The 27,289-nt window shown below is 39.3% G+C and overlaps 1 protein-coding gene and 1 pseudogene across 4 annotated transcripts in view; both read left to right on the top strand.

Moving 5' to 3' along the window:
* Nucleotides 1-18,990, top strand: part of TMLHE (trimethyllysine hydroxylase, epsilon) — a 132,110-nt gene extending 113,120 nt beyond the window's left edge. For 2 of the 4 annotated variants that reach the window (XM_069063724.1, XM_069063723.1), the window contains 3 exons: nt 131-367; nt 1,597-1,735; nt 9,141-10,328. In XM_069063724.1, coding sequence (XP_068919825.1) covers nt 131-367; nt 1,597-1,735; nt 9,141-9,272 — 508 coding nt within the window. In that variant the 3' untranslated portion in view covers nt 9,273-10,328. Of the gene's footprint in view, nt 1-130; nt 368-1,596; nt 1,736-9,140; nt 10,329-10,504; nt 11,925-17,204 lie in introns of those variants that run through there. The other 2 variants (XM_069063725.1, XM_069063726.1) reach the window with 2 other exon arrangements.
* A 155-nt stretch (nt 18,991-19,145) lies between these two features.
* On the top strand, nt 19,146-27,099 carry LOC138142649 (mothers against decapentaplegic homolog 4 pseudogene; annotated as a pseudogene).
* Nucleotides 27,100-27,289: the final 190 nt, after the last annotated feature.

The following is a 27,289-nucleotide window of genomic DNA, read 5'->3' as shown; positions in this document are numbered from 1 at the left end:
TAATAGGCTTGGTGCTAATGAAAGGAATTTTCTGGGGTTTTTTCCCCAAAATTCTTTTCTATTCCAATAAGATCCTCTGCTCACCAATGAACAGAAGGACTTCTTGACATCCCTTTCTCCCCCTCTTTAGCATTCAGGTATTTCACTGTCTCAAACATGAAGGGACTGGTGGTAGAACTCTGCTTGTGGATGGATTCTATGCAGCAGAAATGGTCCTGCAGAGGGCTCCTGCAGACTTTGACCTCCTCAGCAAGGTGCCACTGAAGCATGAGTATATTGAAAATGTGGGAGAATGTCACAACCACATGATCGGGGTTGGGCCAGTCTTGAATGTCTACCCATGGAACAAAGAGCTCTACTTGATCAGGTGAGCATGAACAAATTGCCCCTTGCCTAGGCAGAGCACATAATAAGCTACCAGAGCTCATATTCCCCAAAGTGATTCTTGATCCTTAAGCTGATCCACCTGATCAAAATTCTCCACATCTTTCCATCTATGCTCACCATAGCATTGGCATCTTACAGCATTAGAGTCATTCCCTTTGATGAGTTTCCTTTGAGAATCAGTTGAAATGATAACCATGGGCTTTGTCAGTAAAGGCCTTTGCTTCAGGGAGAATCTCAGAAGAGTCTTGGGAAGCTTAGAAATTAAAAAGTGAGAATGACCTCACAGTAGAGGCTTGGATTCAGGGAGAGTCAATGTGCAACATGATATACAGTGCCTACGGTGGCTATGAATATGCCAGCATAATTCTGAATTGCAAAATATAACAGACTCTCTTTATACACGATAGAAGCAAAACATTTATTCAGACACTGGAAAGCCAAATCCCAACACCAGAAAACCGAATCCATCATAGCAAGAGAGAAATTAATACACCTTATCACTTATCACAACACCATCCCAAAGACTTCCCACAAACAAACACTCACAAACCTACTAGCTGTCTCCTTGCCTGTGTACTCTCCTCCCTCTGTACTAACTGCTCTGACTCCTAGCTTCCTCTGGGCTCTGCTCCACCCTTCCTGCTCTACCTATTCAGCAAATTCCTCTCACCACAGGCTCCATGTGATTACACGCGGCCTATTAAGGGACAGGGAAGATCTTTAAATTACCATTACCATTACACAATGTCACACATTTCCTAAAAGAAACGGAAACCCAAAAGTCAAATCTAAATAGGGCCTGCCTGATTTATTGATTCTCAAAAAATTAATAATTAGAAAAGCAGTAGTCACTTCGAATGTTTACAAGTCACTTTTACTGATGAAGGCATCAGTTGTCTCCTCTGCAATATGGACTTGCTAGATCATGTTAAGAGGTAGCATAACCAGATGGAGAGAAAGCAGACCTCAGAGTCGAGAAGGCCTGGGCTTAGGGTCTGCCTCTGGCTCAGCCTAGCTGGGTGACCTCTCAATGCTACAAGCAACTCTTTGAGACAAAAAATCTGCAGAAGTTGCTGATCTATATTATCTCTCCAGCCCTTCCTCCTACTTTCTTCCCAGGCTTTCAGGATAACCACTTTGTTTCCTGTACCTAAGTTATAGCCTTGTTTATAAAGGAAGATTTCTACTGTTTTGGGGGTTGACCCACAGGTACAACAATTATGACCGTGCCATCATCAACACCGTGCCTTATGATGTCGTCCACCGTTGGTATGCAGCACACCGGATCCTCACTACAGAGCTGAGGAAGCCAGAAAATGAGTTGTGGATCAAACTAAAGCCAGGCAAGGTGAGTTCTTCCCTTTAGGATTGGAATGAAAGTTGTTTGCCCTGGATCTGATTATAATTGAACCAAGGAGTCAGGTATTGGTCTCTCCAGATAGTTCTTTGCTCTTCCTTTCAGTGTAAACTTGAGATGGTCATTAACTTATGGGAGCTGATGAGATCCCCAAGTGAAGCAAGATAGAAGGGGAAGAGACAGATTGGGACAGATCATTCAAATGCTTAGACTTTCAGACTAGAATGTAAGAAACTCTAGGGAAATAGCACAGTGATGGTATTTTGTACACAGGAAAAAATAGAAAGGTCCTTTCATGGGCACTGATTATATTACAGAAGTGTACATCAAAAGCACAGCTATCCAGATTATTTCCCTAAAGCCAAACTCTGACCACATTATTCCTTAATTGCCAGTGGCTTCCTACTCCTTCTAGAATAAAAGATAAAAGACTGAGCTTGGTCATTAAAGAGATTTTGTTGTTTATGCCTTGTGAGAAGTCTTATATCTTTCAAGGAAGAGTGGAAGAATAACAGGAAAAGAAGAGTAGTTGTTATTAAACAGTCACCAAGTATTCATTAAACTGAGCATATAAAGACAGAAATGGAAAAGTCTCTGCCCTCACAGAGTTTGCCTTCTGTTGTCTGAGCGGGTACAAAATAAATACTGTATGAGGTAATTTGAGGAAGGGGCACCAGCAGAAGTGGGATCCAGAAAAGTCTTGTTGAGGAGGTAACTCTTGGGTAGAACTCCAAAGAAAGCCTAGGATCCTAGGAACAAAATTCTCATTTACATGGCCCTTATAAATGCTCCTCTAAACCTCATGACATTCCTTTCAGTAGAGAGTGTGCTATGACTGAGACTCTCTGAGTTTCCCAAGACCACCTTGCCGTTAGGGGCAGAACTTTGAGGACAGGGACTGTTTGCTAGATCAGTAGAGTCTTTCCATTCTGCTTCCTGGCTTCTTTGGGTCCTCTTCATTGAGAAGCTATTATTTCAGCCAGGACAAGCTCCTCAAGTATAGGTATCCTATGATGCTACCATTTTCCTTTGTAGCTTCTAACAGGGCCTACCACAAGGACTCCACAGACTCTAAGTATTCAGACATGGTGACTGTTTTTTTGAGCTCACTTAGAGCAGTCCATTTTTTCTTTAAAGTAACCTCCAGTTGCCCGAAGGGTTGCCAAACTATGCATACTCTTTGATCCAGCAATAGCGCTTTTAGGTCTGTATCCCAAAGAGACCATAAAAAGGACCCACATATACAAAGATATTTATAGAAGCTATTTTTGTGGTGGCAAAGAATTGGAAATTGAGAGGATTCCCATCAATTGGGGAACAGCTGAACAAGTTGTGGTATGTGAATGTGATGGAATAATATTGTGCTGTAACAAATGATAAGCAGACAGGTTTCAGAAAAATCTTGAAAGACTTACATGAACTGATGCTGAGTGAAGTGAGCAAAATCAGAAGAATATTATATACAATAACACCAACATTATATGATGATCAACTGTGATGGACTTAGCTCTTCTCAGCAATACAGTGATCCAAAACAATTCCAAAGGACTCAAGATGTAAAATGCTATCCACATTCAGATAAAGAACTATGGAGTTGGAATGCAGATCGAAACATTACTATTTTCACTTTTTTTGTGGCTTTTCCCTTTTGTTCTGATTATTCTTTCACAATATGACAAATGTGGAAATGTTTACATTTTTGCATTTGTTTTTTGGGTTTTTTTCAAATGCTTTATTAACTTCTGATTTACATCATTCATTTCCGCCACATTTTGAGTTAAAAATTTTCTCCCCGTTTTTCCCTACCCACCGCCCCAAAAGAGCAGTCCCACAGGATATCCCCTCCTCCAATTTGCTCTCTCCCATATTTTCTCCCATACCCCTTTCGACTTTTCCAGTGGATCTCTATGCCCCAGTGCCTGTATATCTTATTTCCCAAGTACATGTAAAATAGTATTAATAATAGTATATATATATGTTTATATTTATATTTGAATATTTGATTTTAAAACTTTAAATTCCAGATTCATTCCCTTCCTCCCTTGTCACCCACCCTTACTGGGAAGATAAGCAGTTCAGTATAGGTTGTACATGTGTGGCTAATGCAAAACAAAAACATAGTAGATATATTTTAAATACTGAGTATATTTCCCTCCCTCCTATCCCACCTCCCTCTTGTTCTATTCCCTACTTTGATCCCTTCCATTTTCAAAAGTGGCTGCTTCCAACTTCCCTCCCCCCCAGCCTACCCTCCCTCCATCATTCCCCCTCTCATCCCCTTCCCCCCTACTGTCCTGGAGGCTGAGATACCCTATTTAGTGTGTATTTCATTCCCTCTTCAAGCCAAATTCAATGGGAATAAGATTGACCCCTTTCCTTTTGCCTATTCTTCCAATCCATTGTAACCATTTTCCCTTGCCTCTTTTATATGAGATAGTTTACCCCATTCTGTCTCTCCATCTCCTCTCATTATATTCCTCTCACCTCTTAATCTCACATTTTAAGTATCATCCTTTCCTGTTAAATTGGTCCTGTGCCCTCTATCTATGTATATCTATAAACATATATACACACATTCACATATGTATTCATATGCCCATATACACTCATATATAGACATATATATATATATTTCTATTCCCTTCAACTACTGAGAAAAGTTTCATAAGTTACAATTATTGTTTTTCCATGTAGGAATGTTAATAGTTCAACTTTGATAAGTTCCTTATGATTTCTTTTCCTTGTTTACCTTCTCATGCTTCTCTTGCTTCTTGTATCTGAATGTCAGATTTTCTATTCAACTCTGGTTTTTTCAGCAAGAATGCTTGAAAGTCCTCTATTCCACTGAATGACCATATTTTCCCCTGAAACATGATACTCAGTTTTGCTGGGTAGGTGACTCTTGGTTTTAATCCCAGCTCCTTTGACCTCCAGAATATCATATTCCAAGCCTTTTGATCCCTCAGTGTAGAAGCTGCCAGATCCTGGGTTATCCTGATTGTGTTTCCACAATATTCAAATTGTTTCTTCCTGGCTGCTTGTAATATTCTCTCCTTAATCTGGGAATTCCAGAACCTGGCTATAATATTCCTAGGAGTTTTCTTTTTGGGATCTTTTTCAAGAGGTGATCGGTGCATTCTTTCAACCTCTATTTTGCCCTCTGGTTCTAAAACATCAGGGCAGTTTTCTTTGAGAAACTTCCTGGAGGATGATTTCTAGGTTCTTACTTTGATCATGGCTTTCAGGTAGTCCAATAATTTTTAAATTATCTCCCCTGGATCTATTTTCCAGGTCAGTGGTTTTTCCCATGAGATATTTCACATTGCCTTCTCTTCTTTCATTTGTTTGGATCTGTTTAACAGCATCTTGATTTCTCATAAAGTCATTAGCTTCGATTTGCTCCAATCTAATTCTGAAGCAATGCTTCTCCTCAGTGAGCTTTTGAGATTCTTTTTCCATCTGGCAAATTCAGCTTTTTAAGGCATTCTTCCCCTCATTGCCTTTTTGAGCCTCTTTTGCCATTTGAGCTAGTCTATTTTTTAAGGTATGATTTTCCTCAGTTAGGCTGTTGACTCTCATTTCATAATTTTCTTGCATTGTTCTCATGTCTCTTCCCAATTTTTCCTCCACTTCTCTTATCTGCTTCTTAAGGTCCTCTATGGCCTGTAACCAGCTCGTATTTTCATTTGAAGCCTTTGGTACAGGAGTTCTGACTTCATTGTCTTTCTCCTGTTCCATGCTTTGCTCCTTTTTGTCCCCAAAATAGGAGTGTAATGTTGGAATCTTCTGTCTGCTTTGTTTCCTTTGCCTGGTCATGTTGTCCATCAGTCACTTGACACCTGGGCTTTTTGCCACAAAAGAACTCTGCCACCAGACAGGGGAGCTTTCGTCCCAAACACTGGGGTTTTCTCAGCTGCTGGAGGTATTAGATGGGTGCCCTCTCTGAGGTTTCCACATGGTCTGGCAAGCTGGACACACACCCCAGGACCTCCACCCTAGATTGCCATCCAGATCCAAGATGGTTAAAGCAAGAGTGATTACCCCTCATACTGGTGCTTGGTCTCCCTACACTCTGCAGGCCAGGAGCTGAAGCTTCCACATGGCACTGGCTGGCTATGCCATCATCTCAGCGGCTTCTCTCCCTGGGGACAAAAACCATGCACTCCCACTTACTGGGTCCCAAAGTCTAGACTGCCCTGATCTGGAAAGGTCCACGGCTGCTGCTGATCTGGAGTACCTCCATCCTGCATCTGGTCAGGCCCGCCCTGGGGCTAAAGTCTTTTCGTGGGGCTGTGCTTGGCTCCCAGAGCATTGTGCCAGCCTGCCGGGCTGTCCTCAGTGGGAGGTTAGCTTCTCTGTGTCATTGTGTGGGTTCTGCAGCTCCAAAGTTTGTTTAGAGTCCCCTTTTTACATGGATTGGGGAAGGTAGAAGCTGGAGCAGCGGGGAGGTCCTGCTTCTATTCCACCATCTTGACTGCCACATTTTTGCATTTGTATAATCTATATCAGATTGCTTGCTATCTTGGGAAGGGGAAATGTGAGGGAAAGAGGAAGAGAAAAAAATTTGAAACTCAAAATCTTATAAAAATTGAGACTGGATCAGCAGCAGCTGTGGCGGTTTCCAGAATTATCAACCCATAAATGCTAAAGATAAAGTAAAAGGTCAGTGTGGAACTCTGTTGGAACTGGGGGGGGGGGATGGAGGAGCACAGTTCAGCCCCTGCCCCCTGGGGTGAGAATTGGTGGAGGTGCAGCGGCAGCTGCCACGTGGCTGCTTCAGAGCTCTTGGCCTGCAAATTGAAGGGGTACCAAACTACCATTAAAAGGAGTAATCCCTCTTGCTTTAACCTGCTTAAATCTGGATTGCTGTCTTTTGTGGATGTCCTGGAGTATGTGACTAGGTGCCAGAGTTTGTGGGAGCTGCAGAGAGGATACCCAAGTAATAGATCCGGCAGCTGTGAAAACCCCAACAATTTGGGACAAAGCTCTCTTCTCTGGCATCAGTTCTACTGTGGCAAAAAGCTCAAAAGTCAAGTAATTGAGTGGCAACATGAGCAAGAAAAGGAAGCAAGGCAGGCACAGCAGTCTGACTTTGGACTCCTTTTTTGGGGACAAAAAGGATCAAAGCATGGAACAGGAGGAAGACAGCAAAGTCAGAACTCCTGCAACAGAAGCTTCCAAGAAAAGAATGAGCTGCTTACAGGGCATAGAGGGGCTTAAGAAGGATTTTGAAAACCAAATAAGAGAAGTGCAGGAAAAATTGGGAAGAGAAATGAGAATGATGCAAGAAAATCAAGAAAAGCAAGACAACAGCCTGACTGAAGAAAATAACACCTTAAAAAATAGATTAACTCAAAAGGCAAAGGAGAACCAAAAAGCCAATGAGAAGAATGCCTTAAAAAGCTGAATTTGCCAGATGGGAAAGGAATCTCAAAAGCTCATTGAAGAGAATAATTCCTTCAGAATTAGATTGGAGCAAATGGAAGCTAATGGCTTTATGAGAAATCAAGATACTATTAAACAGATCCAAAAGATGAAAAAAAATAGAAGGCAATGTGAAATATCTCACTGGAAAAAACACTGACCTGAAAAATAGATCCAGGCGAGATAATTTAAAAATTATTGGACTACCTAAAAGCCATGATCAAAAAAGAACCTAGAAATCATCCTTCAAGAAATTCTCAAGGAAAATTGCCCTGATATTTTAGAACCAGAGGACAAAATAGAAATTGAAAGAATTCACTGATCACCTCTTTAAAAAGATCCCCAAAAGAAAACTCCTAGGAATATTATAGCCAGGTTCCAGAATTCCCAGACCAAGGAGAAAATATTACAAGCAGCCAAGAAGAAAAAAATTTGAATATTGTGGAAACACAATCAGGATAAGACAAGACCTAGCAGCTTCTACATTAAGAGATCGAAAGACTTGGGATATGATAATCCGGAGGTCAAAGGAGCTAGGATTAAAACCAACATTTACCTACCCAGCAAAACTGAGTATAATGTTTCAGGGGAAAATATGGTCATTCAGTGAAATAGAGGATTTTCAGGCATTCTTGATTAAAAAAAAACAGAGTTGAATAGAAAACTTGACACTCAGATACAAGAAGCAAGAGAAGCATGAGAAGGTAAACAGGGGAAAAAAATTGTAAGGAACTTATCAAAATTGAACTATTTACATTCCTGCATGGAAAAATGATAATTGTAACTTATGACACTTTTCTCAGTATGAGGATAGTTGAAGGGATTATAAATGTATACATATATATGTATACACACATATGTATGTCTATATGGGAGGATATATGTACATATGAATCCATTTGTGATTTTGTGTATATATGCGTACAGGTATACATAGACAGAGGGCACAGGATCAATTGAATAGGAAGTGATGATATTTAAAAACTAAAATTAAGAGGTGAGAGAGGAATATATTGAGAGGAGATAGGGAGAGACAGAATAGGGTAAATTATCTCATATAAAAGAGGCAAGGAAAAACTGTTACAATGGAAGGGGAGAGCAGGAAGGTAAAAGGGTCAATCTTACTCTCATTGAATTTGGTTTATGGAGGAAATAACATGTACACTAAATTGGGTATCTTACCGTACAGGAAAGTAGGGGGGAAGGGGATAAGAGGGGGGATGAGAGAAGGGAGGGCAGATTGGGGGGGAGGGTAATTAGAAGCACACACTTTTGAAAAGGGACAGAGTCAAAGTAGAAAATAGAACAAGTGGGGGGTGGGATGGGATGGAGGAAAATATAGTCAGTATTTCACAATATATCCAGTGTGGAAATGTTTTGTGTAACTTCACATGTACAACCTATATTAAATTGCTTATCTTCCCAGCAAGGGTGGGTGATGAGGGAAGAAGTGAAAGAATCTGGAATTCAAAGTTTTAAAATCAAATGTTTAAATATATATATATGTATGTATGTATGTATATATTTACATGCAACTGGGAAATAAGGTATATAGACACTGGGATATGGAGATCCATCCTGCCCTACTAGAAAGTTGTAGGGGCTATGGGGGAGGATATATGAGAGAGCAGATTGGGAGAGGGAGTATACAGTGGGATCGCTGTTTTGGGGTGGTGGGTAGGGGATATACAGGGAGAAAATTTATAACTCAAAATCTTGTAGAAATGAATGTTGTAAACTAAAAATAAACATAAAATTAAATATAATAAATAGTTTAACCTTAAAAAAATCTTATAAAAATTAATGTTGAAAACTATCCTTAGGTGTAATTGGAAAAAATAAATAATATTATTTAATCAAATAAATAAATAAGTGAATGAATGAATGAATGTATAACCTCCATTGATTTCAGAATCCCATAGTCATTTCTTCTTCTTGATGGTCTCCTCTCTTTCCCTTTGTTCATTTACAGGCCCTATTTATAGACAACTGGCGTGTTCTACATGGCCGGGAATCATTCACAGGCTATCGTCAGCTATGTGGCTGTTACCTGACAAGAGATGATGTGTTAAGCACAGCCCGCTTCCTTGGACTTCAAGTTTAAAACTTCAGCTGTGGAAATGAAGTGTGAGCATGCTGGCATATCCTAAAGAGCAGGAGGTCTTATATCAGTCTTTAGATTGGCCTTCTAGAGCTCCCCACAACATTTAAGCATTCTCTCATTACTGATGTAGGGACACACATGAGAGAGGGCCTACTAGACCCCAAAATCCCCCTGTCCAATGGCAAAGCATTTCCAATTCTCTTCAGCTGAGCAGACTTTTTTTTTAGTTCTTGGGCCTTTTGATAAAATCCAGATCAATTCACTCCCATGCTATACCCACAATAAATCCCTTTGTATCAGAATCCCTTAAAACAGGCCCAGACTAGGAGTAATATTGTTTAGAGCTGGAAGAGACTTCATCATTTAGTCCAACCCCCTCATTTTAGAGATTAGGAAAACTGAGGCCCTGAGAATTGAATGACTGATTCCAGGGTCTTAGAACTAATTTACATCAGGACCCAAACCCAGGTCTCCTTACTATCCCCCTCAAAATTGGAGGGAGTCTCAGGAAGTCTCTAGTATCCTCTGCTTCATTGAGCAGAGGCAGAGTCAGGGAATTATCAGTTGAAATGTAGATGGGACCTCAGAGATAGTCCGATTCCCACATTTTATATAGGGGAAGTGATTTACCAAGGTTAAGTGACTGGGCTTGAATTTGAGATGAAATCTCCGACTCCAAAGATCATACAGTTTTCAGTTTGGCAGAGCCAGTATGTGAACCTTGGTCTTCTGATTCCAAATCCAATTCATCTCTCCTTCATTGATATCATAATCATAGGATTCTCAATAGGGAGTTTTCTTAAAAATCATCTAGTCCAAGCCTTTCATTTGACAGATGAAGAAACTGAGGCACAGACAGATCCAAAATTACACAAGCAATAAGGAACACAGTTGGGATTCAAGAACCTTGAATGTCAAAGACCTTGCTTGCACTTCAGAGTGAAACACCTTTAAGTTATAGCTTAGTTAGCAGAACATGGTTATCTTCTTTAGGATCCATGATTTCATAATTTGGTTACTAGAAAACATTGAATGCCTTCCATTTCAGAATTCCCATACTTTGGCTCTGACATTTTCATTCCTAGCTATGGTGGTTTTCTAAAACATACTGTTATGATTGTAGTTCTCAGTCCCATAAATTTCACTTGGGACTTGGGGGTGGGGGGAGTCACAGGATGGCAGAGATAGAAGTGACCTTAGGGACCATCTGATAAAACCCTCTCATTTTATAGATGAGGAAACTGTGACCCAGGGAGGAAGATTTTAAACATATACTAGGCCAGCCACATGAATTTTGCACAGAAGGACCTGATGTCAAGAGGGGGGAAAGGGATTTGCCTGACTCATCTCTCAGCAAGCAGAAAAGAGGAATCATTTCTTGACCAAAGGGCCTGCATTGTTCCGGTTGTGTAATTTGCTACATTGGGAGAACTGCCATTTCTATTGTGCTTCAGGGTTTGCAAAGCACTTTAATTTGGCTCAATTCTGTGGTAGAGCAACTGCCATTTTTGAAAGGTAGAAAAAGGTAGGGAAGCTTGTATGGATTCAGGGGAAGGAAAGGGAAGAGAATAAGCATTTCTATAGAATGTGCAGTGTGCCATAAACTGAGCTAAGCACTTTATAGACATCTGATTGGATCCTCACAACAACCCTGGGAAGTGGGTGCTATTATGATCCCCATTTTATAGAGGAGGAAACCGAGGTGAACAGTTAAAGTGGCTGGCCCAGAGTTGCATGGCTAGTAAGTGTCTGAGGCTGGATTTGAACTTAGACTCCTAGTCTAACTCTCTTTGCATTGTGGCACCCCCAGCTGCCTAGGCTATAGTTCAGAGCTAATGGTCCTACTGCTGCTGCTAATCATAATACCCTAGATCTATGTAGCACTTGAATGTTTCTAGAACATTCTACATATATTATCTCATTTGAGCTTCCCAACACTATACTGTAGATGGAAGAGGCAATAGCACCATTTTACAAATGAGCCAATGAAGGTGCAGAGAGGTGTCATGGTCTAGTCATTGGATAGAGAACCTACATTGAAGTCAGAAATACCTGGGTTCCAATCCCGCCTGGACACCTGCTACTTGTGTAACCCTGGGTAAGTCCTTAGCCTCTCAGTACTCTGGATAGTTCTCTGAGAGAGAAGCTGCAAAGAAATTGTTGCTCTCCATTAGTAGAGGGTTCTTCCTCACCCGAGGATTTCCTCAGGAAAGAACAAATCCATACCAAAAAAACCCACAAAACAACAACCCACAAGCAGAACATTTTTAAAAGAATGAGGAAATTGGCCGCCCAGAGCATTCCTAGGTCTCTGGCCCCTTTGGCCCCTAGCCAGGGTGGTTCCAACCCTGTTCTTTCACTGTTGGAGCAATATGAAACACTTTTTGCTCTCCACCTTTCATCTGGGCAAGGGAATGGAGGGCAGCTTTGCTGAGTCATCTAAATATCGCGGCAGTGTACAAGAGGAACCCTAAATCAAGTTCTTGATGTTTTCAATTTTGGGGGATAATTTGATGCCCTCCTCTGCCCCCATATCCACATCAATGGAATGATGAAGTATGTTGTAACAGGTACTAAATGGAAAGGGTTTTTACATTATGATGTTTTCCCATAACTTCCTTAGACTTTTGCCTAATAAAAACCCGAAGCCCTTTACTGTGGAGTCCTCAATTGAATGGTACTAGTTGTTTGATGCGCATTCCAACAGGTCTATTCTCTTGTGTCCTCAGGAGTAGTTAAGAAATAATGAGATTTCATGACTATTCTACCTTGTGTTCTAGAACAAGAAGCTCTTGGCTAGTTGTTTTCCATGTTTTTCTCCATCCTTTACTATATGCTCTTTTCTCTTTTCTTGCTTCAAACCTCCCTAAAGGGACAATCATCTTGTTCTCCTGTGTTCACAGCTATGTTTTGTCTAGAGTTTGAATTGACATTAGACTTGGAAGGGGCTTCATGGATTGTCACATTTTATTACCCCCCACTCCTCAATGCAGTAGTTATTGTTGAGCCATTTCAGTCATGTCCAACTCTTTGTCACCCCATTTTGTTGGCAGAGATACTGGAGTGATTTGCTATTTCCTTCTCCAGATCATTTTAGAGATGAAGAAACTGAGGAAAACAGGGTTAAGTGACTTGTCCAGGGTCACATAGCTAGTGTTAGAGGATGGATTTGAACTCAGGTTTTTCTGACTCCAGGCATGGTACTCCAAAACATCCCTAACAATTACCTGTCTGAACCAGGAACTCTCTACCTCCGGAAACAAGTATGCACTATTGTTAAACACCTCTGACTGATATGATTTATTCATTCAAGAAGCATTTATCAAAGACCTCTTGTGTGTCAGGCCCTGTGTTGGGCACTGGGGATACAAAGACAAAAATGAAAGTCTGCCCTCAGGGAGCTTACACATATTTTTTCTTTTTTCAAACTATTTTACTTTTCCCAATTATATGTCAAGATAATTTTTAGCATTATATTTCCACATTAATCACAGTTGTGAAAGAAGAAACTGATCCAAAGGAAAGAAAAAACCCAAAAAAGAATAAAGTGAAAAAAGTATGCTTCAATTTGCATTCTGAGTCCATCAGTTCTTTATCTGGATGTGGATAGGATTTTCCTTCAAGAGTCTTTTGCACTTGTCTTGGATCATTGGGTTTCTGAGAAGAGCCAAGTCATTCATAGCTGATCATCATACAATGTTACTGATACTATGTACAGTGTATTCCTGGTTCTGCTCATTTCAGTTTGTATCAGTTCGTACAAGTCTTTACAGGTTTTCTGAAATCTGACTGTTCCATCATTTCTTATTGCATAATAGTATTCCATTATATTCATGTATCACAGCTTGTTCAGCCATTCCCCAATTGATGGGCATCCTCTCAATTTCCAATTCTTTGCCACCATGAAAATGGACACTATAAAAATTTTTGTATATGTGGGGCCTTTTCTCTTTTTTATGATCTTTGTGGGATACAGACTTAATAGTGGTATTGCTAGATCAATGGATATGCACAGTTTTGTGCTATCAAATAGCCCTTTGAGCTTAGTTCCAAATTGCTCTCCAGAATGGTTCAATCAGTTCACAACTCCACCAACGATGCATTAGAGTCATTCTCCAACATTTATCATTTTCCCTTTTTGAAATATTAGCCAATCTGATAGGTGTGAGGTGGTACCTCATAATTGTTTTAATATGCATTTCTCTAATCAAAAGTGATTTAGGACATTTCTTCATTTGCATATAGATAGCTTTGGTTATTTCATCTGAAAACTGCCTGTCCATATCCTTTGACCATTTATCAGTTAGGAAATGGCTTGTATGTACCATTGTTTATAAATTCTTATAAATTTGACTCATTCTTTATATATTGGAGAAATGAGGCCTTTATCAGAAACACTTGCTGTAAGACTGTTTCCTAGCTTTCTGCTTTCCTTCTAATCTTGGTTGCATGGTTTTTGTTTGTGCAAAAGCTTTTTAATTTAATCTAATTAAAATTATCTATTTTACATTTTGTAATACTCTCTATTTCTTGTTTAGTCATGAATTCTTCCCTTCTCCATAGATTTGACAGGTAAACTGTTCCTTGTTCTTCTGGTTTGCTTATTGTGTCACCCTTTATGTGTAAATCTTGTACCCATTTTAACCTTATCTAGGTATATGGTGTGAGATGTTGGTTTATACCTAGTTTGTGTCCTATTATTTTCCAGTTTTCCCAGCAGTTTTTGTCACATAGTGAGTTCTTATCCAAAATGCTCCTGGAGTCTTTGGATTTATCAAACACTAGGTTAGTATGATCATTTGCTACTATGTCTTTTGTACCTAATATATTCCACTGATCTGCCTTTTTCTTAGCCAATACCAAATAGTTTTGGTGATTGTAACTTTATAATATAGTTTTAGAACTGGTATTACTAGGCCACCTTCCGTTGTATTTTTTTTCTTTAATACCTTTGCTATTCTTGACCTTTTGTCCTTGTGGTTGAATTTTGTTATTATTTTTTCTAGCTCTATAAAGGATTTTTTTTGGCATTGAATAAGTAAATTAACTGAGGTAGAATTGTCATTTTTATCATATTGGCTCAGCCTACCTGTTACCAGTTGATATTTTTCTTTTTTTTTCTTTGCTTTTTGGAGGGGAATGGGGGTTAAGTGACTTGCCCAAGGTCACAATGCTAGTAAGTGTGTTAAGCGTCTGAGGCCGAATTTGAACTTAGGTCCTCCTGACTCCAACTCTGGTGCTCTATTCACTGCACCACATAGTTGCCCCAGCAATTGATATTTTTCCAATTGTTTGGATCTGACTTTATTTGTGTGAAAAGTGTTTTGTAATTGTGTTTGTATGATTTCCGGGTTTGTCTTAGCAGGTAGACTCCCAAATATTTTATATTGTCTGCAGTTATTTTAAATGGAATTTCTATTTCTATGTCTTGTTGCTGATGATTTATGTGGATGATTTCTATCCTGCAACTTTGCTAAAGTTGTTAATTATTTCAAGTAGATTTTTATCTAAAGTTCTCTAAGTATGACATCATATTATCTGCAAAGATTGATAGTTTTGTTTCCTCATTGCCTATTCTAATTCCTTCTATTTTCTTTTCTTATTTATTTCTATAACTAACATTTATAGTGCTATATTGAATAATAGTGGTGATGATAATGGGCATCCTTACTTTACTGATCATATTAGGAAGACTTCTAGCTTATCCCCATTATAATGCTTACTGATGGTTTTAGATAGATACTGCTTATCATTTTAAGGAAAGCTCCTTTTAGGATGCTCTATTTTGTCAAAAGCTTTTTCAGCATCTATTGATATAATGTGTTGATTTTGTTACTGATATGGTCAATTATGTTGATAGTTTTCCTAATAGTGAACCAACCCTGTGTTCTTGGTATAAATCCCACCTGATCATAGTGTATAATCCTTGTGATATATTGCTGTCATCTCCTTGCTAGTATTTTGTTAAAACATTTTGCATCAATATTCATTAGGTAAATTGGTCTATAATTTTCTTTCTCTGTTTTAGCTCTTCTTGGTTTAGGTATTAGCACCATATCTGTGTCATAAAAGGAGTTTGATAGGACTCCTTCACCTATTTTTCCAAATAGTTTATATAGTATTGTAATCAATTGTTGTTTAAATGTTTGGTAGAATTCACTTGTAAATCCATCTGGTCCTGGGGATTTTTTGTTAGGGAGTTCATTAATGGCTTGTTCAACTTCTTTTTCTAAGATGGTTTATTTAGGCATTCTATTTCCTAATCTGTTAATCAAGGTAATTTATATTTTCATAAATATTCATTGATTTCACTCACATTGTCAGATTTATTGGCATATAATTGGACAAAATATTTTTTAATGATTGCTTTACTTTCTTCTTCATTGGTGATGACTTCACTCTTTTCATTTTTGATACTGGATATTTGGTTTTCTTTGTTCTTTTGTAAAATTAAATTAACCAATAACTTATCTATCTTATTGGCTTTTGTCATAAAACCATCTCTTAGTTTTATTTATTAATTCAATAGTTTTTTTTTTACTTTCAGTTTTATTAATCTCACCTGTTTATTAATCTCTCTCTGGGCTTGAGACCACTTCCCATTTTGTTTGGAACCTTGTTCATAGGTGTTTTTAACATTGTTGTCCCCTTCTGAGTTTGTATCTTGACCTTCCCTCTCACCATGATAACTTTCTATGGTCAAATTCTTTTTTGGTATTTTTTGCTCATATTTTTTGGCCTTTTTCTTTTTTAAAATTTGAACTTTGCTTCTGGGGAAGGGACATCTCTCAGGCTTCTTGTGCCAGGGGCTGCAGGCTCTGGCTGTTTACCTATTGCCCTGAGGCCCATAGGGACCCCTCATATCAGGTGCTGCACTGAGGGAGTGGCATGGGGGTGACTGCTGTTGCTGGAGATCTTAGAGGTCTGGCAGCTTATCTGTCCTGAGCCAGCATCCTGATACTGGTGTCTATTGTATATTAAAGCCAGTGAAGTGTTTCTGCATTTCCCCAGGGGTACACTAAAGCACATGGTAGCCTGGCCTCTGGAGGCTGCCTGTTTCCTGGGGCTATGCTGAGGCATGTGGAGGGCGGGGTCCTGGTGTTGGCATATGCTTGTTCTATCCCACTGGGGCTCAAGATCCCCCACTGGCTTGCTGAGGTATCTGTCTGTCCTGGACTGCTCTCCTCTTTTACCTGAGGGAGATAGAACTTTCCTGCTGATCTTCCAAGTTTCTTGGGCTAAACGATTGTTTTACCCCAGATTTTAACTCGTTCTGATGCTCTAGGATTTATTTTAGGGCACTATTTTATGGTTATTTGGAGGTGAATATGGGAGAGTTACTGCAGTTTACTGCTTACTCCACCATCTTGGCTCCCAGAAATCTGTTTACTCACTATTTGAGTATAAATAAATATAAAGCTCTTCCTTAGATTGAGTTGATAATTGGTTTCCCTGAAGCTCCTACCACTGATATAATTTTTTTCCCTCTGTGTTCAAGATCAGATAAAGCAGGTCCCTTTTCTAGTAGTATAGACCTCCAGATTTTTTAAGATAGCAACCATTGTTTCTCTAAATCTTTTCTTCTTCAAAGGAAACACCCCCAATTTTTCATAACAAAATTTGAGTCCCATCTCCATCCTGGATCCCTCCAGTTTTTAAGTACCCTTCCTAAATTATGGCACCCAGGACCAAACACAACCCTCCAGCTGTGGAACCTCCAGGGTCTGACATCAGGCAATCAGTCACCTCCCCTGGGCTAGATACCCATGTGAACTAAGATTGTCTTATATTCTTCTTTGACCGTGTCTCATTTTTGACTCATTCACTAGAGTCCTCAGCTTTTTTTAAATACATGTATGTGTTCTCTATGCTATGCTTGTATATTTTGAATACTGTGGATAAGTTAACTTACCTTGGCTGTATACTTTCTAGGGATGTCCACATGGATGGTGAGGTTGATACACACATTGCCAGAGCTAACTCAGTGTTTGGGAGGCCCCAAAGAAAAGTGTAGGAGAGAAGAGGTATTAGACTGCCTACCAAACTGAAGACCTCATTATCTTATACCTGTGAAACCTGGACAGTCTACCAGTGCCATGCCAGGAAATTTTAAAAAATTCCATTTGAATTTCTAGCACCTTTGTTCCATGTCAGGCACACATAGATTCTGAAGATCATCTGACAAGAAAAGGTACCAGACACTGAGGTACTTTCTTGAGCTACATTGCCAAGCATTCAAATTCTGTCATAAAGGAGGCAGCACTGATAGTTTGACCTCCTTGTTTAAATGCCAAACATTCACTTGCCTAAAAGACTTATTTTATGGAGAACTCACACATGAAAGGAACTCTTACGGTGATCAGAAGAAGTAATATGAGGACACTCTCAAGGTCTCTCTGGACTGTGGGATTGATTACATGACATAGGAAACACTGGCAAAGGACCGCCCAGCATGACATACCTGTATCAAAGAAAGTGCTCTCCTCTATAAGCAAAGCAGAGTTGCAGGAGTTCAAAAGAAACATAAGATATGCGAATTTAGAAACATCTATGCTTTAAATGTTCACATGGACTATTTGTGCCCAAACTGTGGTAGAACATTCCAAACTCATATTGGTCTGATTAGCCACAGTTGGACACATTGTAACTTGACTCCCATATAGTGATGTCATTTTGGTCTTCTTGGAGAACAGAAAGTAACCAACCATAAGTATCTAAATTAATAATTGAGCAGCCCTTTGTTTCTAAGTTCTCAAACTTGCTTTGGAATCTGTTTCTAAATCAGGAGTATCATACACTTTAACTCTAATCACATCCACCATCACAGGGGAAAAGATTCTGCTAGGACCTAGATGTGCCAGTCTCCAATCATGTATGACCATTCATTTCATTCCTGTTTTTGGAAGGTCCAGTCTTGTTGCCCTGGTCCAGGACAAAAGCATTCTAACATCAAGTGACTCTTGAGCATAGTTCAACAGCTTGTGTTTATGCACTGCCCTGCTCTCCTCAAGAGATACATATGGAACTGCTGAACTGTCTTGCCCCCACACAGCTGGTGCTGAAAGTGAGGGCAGGGAGAATATGAGGACATACTAGAGGCAAGTCATACTTATGTCTGTGGAGAGAGCCTGAGTTATGACCACCGTTGTGGTAAAGAAACCAAATAAGGAATGAGAAACAGAGTTGGTTATAAAGAACATAGTTGACCGAGAGCAGGTGGTCTGCAAACTACTTGGGGGTTCACAACAGTGGTCCAAAGATTTCTCAAAAGTCCTCTAATGGCATGCTAAGCAATAAATAATTGTCTACAATGTTATAGATATCTTTTCCCTCTGTAACTGCAAACGTGCATTTTTGAAGCATCATAGATTTGTTTCTGCAGTGATTTGAAACCATGGTTGATCATTTGCACGATTTTGGTGCTCACATGGCAATTATATCAAACTGACCATTTGTGACTAAACACATGTTCTCATAACAACCTGTCATCAAATTGTTTCCAAATTTCCACAAGTATGCAATGTTCAAGTACAAAATGATTTGCAGGCACATACCTTCATTTGTGTTCTATATCAGAGTAGTTCCCATGTTCCCCTCTGTAACCCTGTAATCATACTTCATCAGCTTTATAATCACATGATCAAGATGTAACAAATCATGAATGTTTGTGTCCTTATAATAAAAGCTAGTATTTACACAGTGTTGATCCTCACAACAACTCTGGGAGAGTGGTGCTATTATCCCCATTTAACAGGATGGAAATGAGGCAAACAGAGATGAAGTGGCTTGCCAAGGATCACAGAGCTAGTAAGTGTCTGAGGTGGGATTTGAACTCAGGTCTTCCTGACTCCAGACCCCAAACTCTGTGTAATGAGCCACCTCTTGCATCACAAATATCAGGCTGTTTGAAAAACATGATCACTGGACATGCTTATTGTAGGTCATCTTTACAAACCATCATGTACCATCGCAAATGTTCTTCAGAAACAAGCCACATATTGCCTTTCATTGCAATATTAAGGCAATTTTCCTATTTAAACATCTTCCACTTATGTTACTATTCTTTCTATCTGGTAGATTTTCAAATAAACTGTTTAGCAATAGTGGTCAGTCATTCAGTAGAGTTTTTGTGAGAGTTGCCCATGCAAATGGTAGAAGAGAAGAAACACAAAGGTTGTTTTATATATAAGTATTATTATATATACACATTGTTAAAAATGAAATAATATATACAGTTGAGCTTTAAGTATATTCATCATTTAATACAGGATGAGTAACTATGACAACAGGCTGGACCAAACACAAACTCAGGCCTGCTGACCAGCAATCTTTGCTGGTTGCCAGTTGTGGGTGATGACTGCTTAGACCCAGGCCTAGCCCAATACCCTCTGCAAGATGGAGACTGAGGTTTATAATTCATCTGCCATATAAAGTAGTAGTCTACTTTGGTGGAATGAATGAATAAATGTAAAAGTATTAATTGTTACTTTTATTTTTTAAAAATTGACAAGCATTTATTTTCTCTCCCTCCCACTTTACCCTCCCACTATACCCCCCATAATTCAACAACAATAAGAAAAAGAAACAGAAAGCCTTCAAAAAGAGTCAAGGAAAACAAATGTGCTTGTTGGATAGATCCACATATCTCATGGGTAGTATGCTCCATCTTCTGTCCTCTGGAGTCCTTGAGTTGATCAAAATTTTAGTCTTTCAAAGTTGCTTTTCTTTATAAAGTAATCACAGTGTAGTGTTCACTTGCAGTCTTCCCTCAGTGATCTTAAATTTTAATGCAGGAAGAAACACACATTGGGGTGGGGGTAGCCAAGGTGGGGAGCACTTTGGTTTGTGAATAAGACTAGAGGGAATAATAGATTGACACAACCCATCCAGGTGCAATGGTAGAGTTGTTGATTCCAGAACTGAGGGATTGGGAGGGAAGATGGAGTAAAGGGTGTTGCTTGGCAAGGTGGCTTTGGAAGAAGTGGCTATAGAGGAGGAAGTGTTATGGGCGAGGCAGTCACCAATCAGGAGAGTGACACCATGGGATGAAAGATCCTTTAGGACATGGTCTCTTGTGTGAGAAGACGTGGCCAGAGAGGCAAGAATGAAGTGGCTAACAATCTCCTACCTCCTCTTTTTTTCACTATATTTATCAATCACTGGCCACACAGTAGCCAACTATCTTCTACCCTCATCTCCCATTCTTTCATCCCCATCCTCCTCAACCCTACCCCACTCATGTCCCATTCCAATTCCATTTAAGTTTTCTGTAGTGTCCTCCATTCCATAGTGAACAAAATTCCCTTCTTTCTTGTTCTATTCCTTTGCTCCATATCAGGCACACTTAAGGGTGGTCACACAATGGGTCTCACTATTACCTACAAGTATCCTACATTATTAATTAGAAATGGACATTATTCTATTTAAACATGTTATCCATCCATCTCTCCCTATACCTCACCCTTCTTAAATATTCTTTACTCTCCTTGTGACCTCTAATTCCTCAACCCTTAGTACTTTCTCAGGCTTTCTCAGGATAATGAATCATTAGACCTGCTCTAATTTTACTTCCACTTCCTCCCTTTCTAATATCCACCCAATAGTTAGCAATTTAAACTATATTCTGACTTCTGTTACCAAGTCCCTCATTCCCTTAGTCTGTCTCTCAGCCTTGGATTAGGGGCTACTGAATGAGTAGGAGGAATGGGTACATTCGAAATTATACAGTTCAATCAACTGGCCCTTAGCTGCAGCAACAATCCTTTTATTCCTTACCCCATTCCCTATCATATGGAATACTTGTGCCTGACCTGTGGTAGAGCCTTCTGAGTTTGTGTTGGTCTGATCAGCCATAGTCAGACACACCTGTATCTTGACCCCAACATAGTGATGTCATTCTGGTCCTCTTTGAGAACAAAGGACCAACCAATCAACCCATATCATTCACCACCAGAACGATTCCAAACTTCCAAACCTTCTCTTCCTTCCTCAATTATCCCATCCCTCAATCTACCCCTACCCCTCCCAACCCCAGAACAGATGAAGAGTTTTGCCTTTTTGAGAAAACTGAAGACATTTAATGTGAATTCATTATCTCAGAACTCCTCAGCATTGTCCTCCATTCTCACCTCCTTTCTCTCAATCTTTGCCAATGATAGAGTCTTTCTCCTTTCCATAGCCAGATGCCTCTATTTGGGTAGTTGATCCAGGGGTGTGTTATAGTTGGTTCTAATAGGCTCAAAAGGGCACATTATTAAATTTTCAGTGTGAGTATCTGTACCTCAGAAATCAACAATCACTACCAACCAGGGCTCCGTCATTTGGTTGTCTAGACCAGGGCTTCTTAAACCTTTTCCATTCATGACTCCTAACAGTGTTTCTTAAACTGTGGGTTGTGATCCCATATCACAACCCAAAGTTAAAGTGCTGGTCTAAGAAAAAGAAGCACTGGTTTAGACTTAAGAAAGTGTTAATGATTCAGATTAGACTTAAAAGTGAGGTTACTTTAATGGAACATCCCATGGTGGGATCCATGCCCCCTCTCAGTGGTACCCTGCCACCTTCCCGCCCCAAGAGCTGAGGAGGAGGAGAAGGAGAAGGAAGAGATGACTCCATGGAGTGGGTGGGGGTGAGGTGTCCCACAAAAACCAAGCTTATCTGGAATCCCTTGGCTGTAACTTTTGCCTGTGGGCAGCGATGAGAGTTTTCGTTACTGCATGAGCACTATCATACTTGCACTTGGAATTTTAAGTTGATTTGAATCAAAGGACAAAAACTGTAACAAATGGACAATATGTATATTACTAACACTCCCACAAGTAATGACACATGTCTGAGCATTGTTCATAATCTGATGTACTTTAGACAAAATGGAGAAACATTTGTCAAAAGAGCCACAGAACGTTTGGTAGAGAAGCTGAAAGAGAAGTATAAATTGGATTCTTTAATAACAGCTTTAACTACAAATGGGCCCAGCCTCAAAAACATGTCACAACACGGAGGACGTTGTATGAAAGGCTTCAGGTGGCTGGTTGGGAAGGTTTCCCTCGTGTCATATATGCTCATCTCTGGAGGTGGCCTGACCTTCACAAAAAGGAACTTAAACATGCAAAATACTGTCAATGGCCTTTTGACCTAAAATATGATAGTGTCTGTATGACTCCACATCACTATGAATTAAGTTGTATCACCTGACATTGATTTCTCAGAATTGACTAGGCAAAGTTCTACTCCATTTAGTATATTCATGACTTTGAGGGACATCCATCCTTGTCACCGAAAGACATTCAATTCAGACCATACAGCGTCCACTGAGTAACTGTGCATCTTGAGAGACATACAACTCAGCCATGTTAGATCCATATTAGTCTAACACTCCTAGCACCACTAACTTTAAAAACATTCCTGTGGCTTTCTCATGTCAGCCCAGCATACTGACAGGCAGTCATAGTGAAGAACTTTTGCAGACAGCTTTAGCACCTGACCCAGGACAGCAACTGAATGGATTTACTACTTAGATAACCACTTATTGTCATAAGGATATTACCGCCTGAACTGGAGATAGAACTACAGCATATATGCCTAATGTATCTTATCACCATAACAGTAATTTTCAGTATCACATGTCTATGCCCCCCTATCCTGGACATTACTGGTCAGTTCACAATGAGATTGTACTCCAGTCTCTCATTTCCAATTTCCAATTATCTTGTTCCTGAATATTGGTGTTCAATTGCCTACTTTGAAATGGTTGTTCAGGTAGGAAAGACACTCAAAGTTCCTTTAAGCTGCCCAAATGTTACTGTCGATGGATGTGTGGACCCATCTGGAGGAAAGCACTTTTGCCTTGGTCAGTTCTTCAACATTCCCAGAATGTTGAGAGAGCAAGGCTGCACATAGGCAAGTGTGTGCTGTTGGAATGTAAAGGAGAAGGTGCCTCAGTGATCATGCAGTGTTTTTCAGAGTTAGTACCTAGAGTACAGAGAAGCTGACTGAGCACCAGAAGAAGCTGTTCATAAGATTCATCCCAGTGCATATGTTTTGATTTATAGCAATGCCATTGTTGGATATAATACCAGATATAATACCATTGCATAAGCTGCTCAGGGCAGAATAGGAGCACGAAGGGGCAGCTAGGTGGCTCAGTGAATAGAGCACCAGCCCTGAAGTCTGGAGGACCTGAGTTCAAATCCAGCCTCAGACACTTAACACTTACTAGCTGTGTGACCTTGGGCAAATCACTTAACTCCAATTGCCCTGCCTTCCCTCCCCAATTACCAAAAAGAAGAAAAAAGAAAAAAATATGAGCAGGAAATATATTTGGACTAGGATCAATAGGGGAAATAGCTCCTGCTATCAGTCTGTCAGCTTTGCTGAGATTGGCGTGGATGACCTGTATGCATCCTCAGATGAGTTTTATAAAAGTCTGGGAACCTGATTACCTAAGACAGAGCATTAGAGAAATGCCTTGCTGGATTGAGGTCCATTTACACTGTGCCATCTAACTCCTCAATGAAGTACCATGCCCATTGCAGGTCTGTGGCTATTAGACTGAGGTCCCTATGCTTTGGTTGTGGGGCAGGATGTTGAACTGTAAAATAACGGTCCTGTTGATCACCCAAAGAGAGTTTACTTTTGCCCTGCCTGACCTTTTCATATCAGAAACTGGATTTGAAAAATATTTCCTTGCCTCTCCAAGCTCCAGCCCTGCAATGGGTAACATGGCTAAACATACCAAGAAGGTCAGAATTGTTGGTTAATATGGAACTTGTTACGGTGCATCCCTCAGAAAAATCATGAAGAAAATTGAAATTAGCCAGCTTGCCAAGTATATCTACTCCTTCTGTGGCAAGACCAAAATGAAGACACAGGCTGTGGGTATCTGGCATTGTAAATTCTGTATGAAAACAGTAGCTGGTGGTGCATGGACCTACAATACCACCTCTGCAGTCATAATAAAATCTGTAATCAGAAGACTGAAGGAATTGGAAGACCAGTAAAATCTTATCAAATATTTGTAGTCCATAGTCCAACAATAAATGGGTTAATTTATGGAATAAAAAAAATCTCTCTTCCTTTAGGAACTCATTCAGGTATGAGACATGACTCAGAGCTTGGAGCAGGGGAGAACCTATCCAGATGAAGTCCTCACCAGATATATATTTAAAGGAATTGTTCCAATGATGGAACATGTAACCTTTATCACATACTAGATATTTTTGTATGTATAACATATACATATACACACATATATTATGTATGTGTGTATAATCTATAGATAGTATTCCACAGAATAAATTCAGTATTGCTATTGCTTAAATGCAGAGAAAGTTCTCAAAGGTAACTCACCTTTATCTCATTCTGCATGTGAGTTATGGCTGTTGAGCATATATCTTAATTGAGAATACTGTGCTGTGTAGGTGAGTTAATATTATTAAGAGCAGCTTGAATCTGTGTTTAAGAAAGTGGGGTCACAAAATTTCAGTGGGGCCTTTTCCCAAAATAATTTCTTTGAAACTTGAACAAGTGAAGACAAAATTTGAATTCACCTTGTTTTGTAGCTTCATTGTTGTATTTGCCAAGGTAAATATCTATGTACATATTTGGAAAATTCTTTTTTATTATTTAAAATTTTTTTAATTTTTTAAAAATTAATTTGTTTGTTTACTTTTAGTTTACAGGATCCAATTCCACAATTCCTTGAGTTTCATATTTTGTCCCCCTCCTCCCCTTGCCCCCATGGCAGCATATAATCAAGTATAGGATCTGTAAATACTTTCACATTATACATTAGTCAGGTTATAAAGACGGATTGTATCAGATAGAATGAAAAATGGTAAAGAGGACATAAAACCAAACAAGAAAAGGAAAAAGATCAGGAATTTGCTTCTATCTGGATATAAAGACAGTTCTTTCTAGTTTTTTCTCTGGATGCACACATTTCTCTCCATCGTGAGTCTTTTGGGATTGCTGAGAAGAGTCCAGTCTATCAAAGCTGGTCATCACACATACGTTGTGTCTGTAATTGTGTACAAATTTATCGTGGTTCTACTCTTCTCACTCAGCATCAGTTCGTATAAGCCTCTCCATATAAATATGAAGTCCATCTGCTCCTCTTTTCTTATAGCACAGTCATATTCCATAACATGCATATACCACAACTTATTCAGCCATTCCCCAATTGATGGGCACCCCCCTTAATTTCCAATTCTTTGCCACCACAAAAAAGCTGCTATAAACATTTTTGTACATATGGGTCTTCCTCCCACTTCTATGATCTCTTTGGGATATAACCCTAGGAGTGGTATTGCTGTGTCAAAGGATATGAAAGTATTTATAGCCCTTTGGGCATAATTCCAGATTGCTCTCCAGAAAGGCTGGATGAGTTCACAACTCCACTAGCAATGCATTAGTGTTCCAATTTGCCCACATTCTCTCCAGCATTTGTCATTTTCCTGTTTTGTCATCTTAGCCAATCTGACTGGTGAGATGTGGTACCTCAGAGTTGTTTTGATTTGCATTTCTCTAATCAATAGTGAATTAGAGCATTTCTTCATGTGCTTAGAGATATCTTTAATTTATTTCTCTGAAAACTGCCTGTTCATATCCTTTGATCATTTATCAATTGGGGAATGACTTGTATTCTTATGAATTTGACTCAATTCTCTGTATATTTTAGAAATGAGTCCTTTGTCAGAGACATGGGTTGTAAAGATTCTTTCCGAATTTCCCACCTCCCTCTTAATCTTGGTTACATTGGCTTTGTTTGTACAGAATCTTTTCAATTTCATGTAGTCAAAGTTATCCATTTTGAATTTTATAATGTTCTCTAATTCTTGTTTAGTCGTAAAGTCTTTCCCTCTCCACAAATCTGATAGGTAAACTATTCCTTGTTTTCCGAGACTGCTTACAGTATCAACCTTTATGCCTAGATCATGCACCCATTTAGACTTGATTTTGCTATATGGTGTTAGATAATGGTCTATGCCCAGTTTATGCCATACTATATTCCAGTTTTCCCAGCAGTTTTTGTCAAATAGTGAGTTCTTATCCCAAAAACTAGCGTTTTGGGGTTTATCAAACAATAGATAACTATAGTCGTTGACTTCTGAATCTCATGTGCCTAATCTATTCCATTGATCCACTCTTCTATTCCTCAGCCAGTACCAAGTAGTTTTGATGACTGCTGCTTTATAATACAGATTGAAATCTGGTATAGCTAGTCCACCTTCCCTAGCATTTCTTTTAATTAATTCTGTTGATATTCTCGACCGTTTATTCTTCCAAATGAATTTTGTTACTATTTTTTCTAGCTCTATAAAGTAGTTTTTTGGTAAATTGATTGGTATGGCACTAAATATATAATTTAATTTAGTTAAAATTATCATTTTTATTATATTAGCTCAACCCAGCCATGAGCAATTAATCTTTTTCCAATTAGTTACATCTGACTTTATTTGTGTGAGAAGTGTTTTGTAGTTGTGGTCATATAGGTCCTGGGTTTGTTTTGGCAGGTAGATTCCCAAATATTTTATAATGTCCACGGTAACTTTAAATGGGATTTCTCTTTCTATCTCTGGCTGCTGAATTTTTTACATGCAACTGGGAAATAAGATATACAGGCATGGGAGTATAGACATCCATCTTTCCCTACTAGAAAGTTTTGGGGGAATGGGGAAGGACATAGGAGAGAACAGATTGGGGGAAGGGGTATTCAGTAGGCTTGCTATTTTGGGGTAGGGGTAGGAGAAAGACAGGGAGAAAATTTATAACTCAAAATCTTGTGGAAATGAATGTTGATAACTAAAAATAAATAAATAAATTGGAAAAAAAAAGTTGTGCGCATTCTTTTTTTTCTGGACAACTCATTTGCTAAACATTTACCAGCACATCTCTGCATTCATCTTCTCTATCTCCCAGAAGATTAAAATCTCAAGCACCTTTCCCTGCTCCCTTCACCTGACCTCTCTCTCTGTCTCCCTGTCTCTATCTCTCTGTCCCTCTCTGTCTCTTTCTCC

Source organism: Petaurus breviceps, unplaced genomic scaffold, assembly GCF_028583685.1.
Source record: "Petaurus breviceps papuanus isolate PSGF00001 unplaced genomic scaffold, PetGlider_PUasm1.0 90601, whole genome shotgun sequence".
Classification (NCBI taxonomy): domain Eukaryota; kingdom Metazoa; phylum Chordata; class Mammalia; order Diprotodontia; family Petauridae; genus Petaurus; species Petaurus breviceps.
Note: the sequence above shows the minus strand (reverse complement) of the source record. Positions and strands in the feature narration are given on the sequence as shown.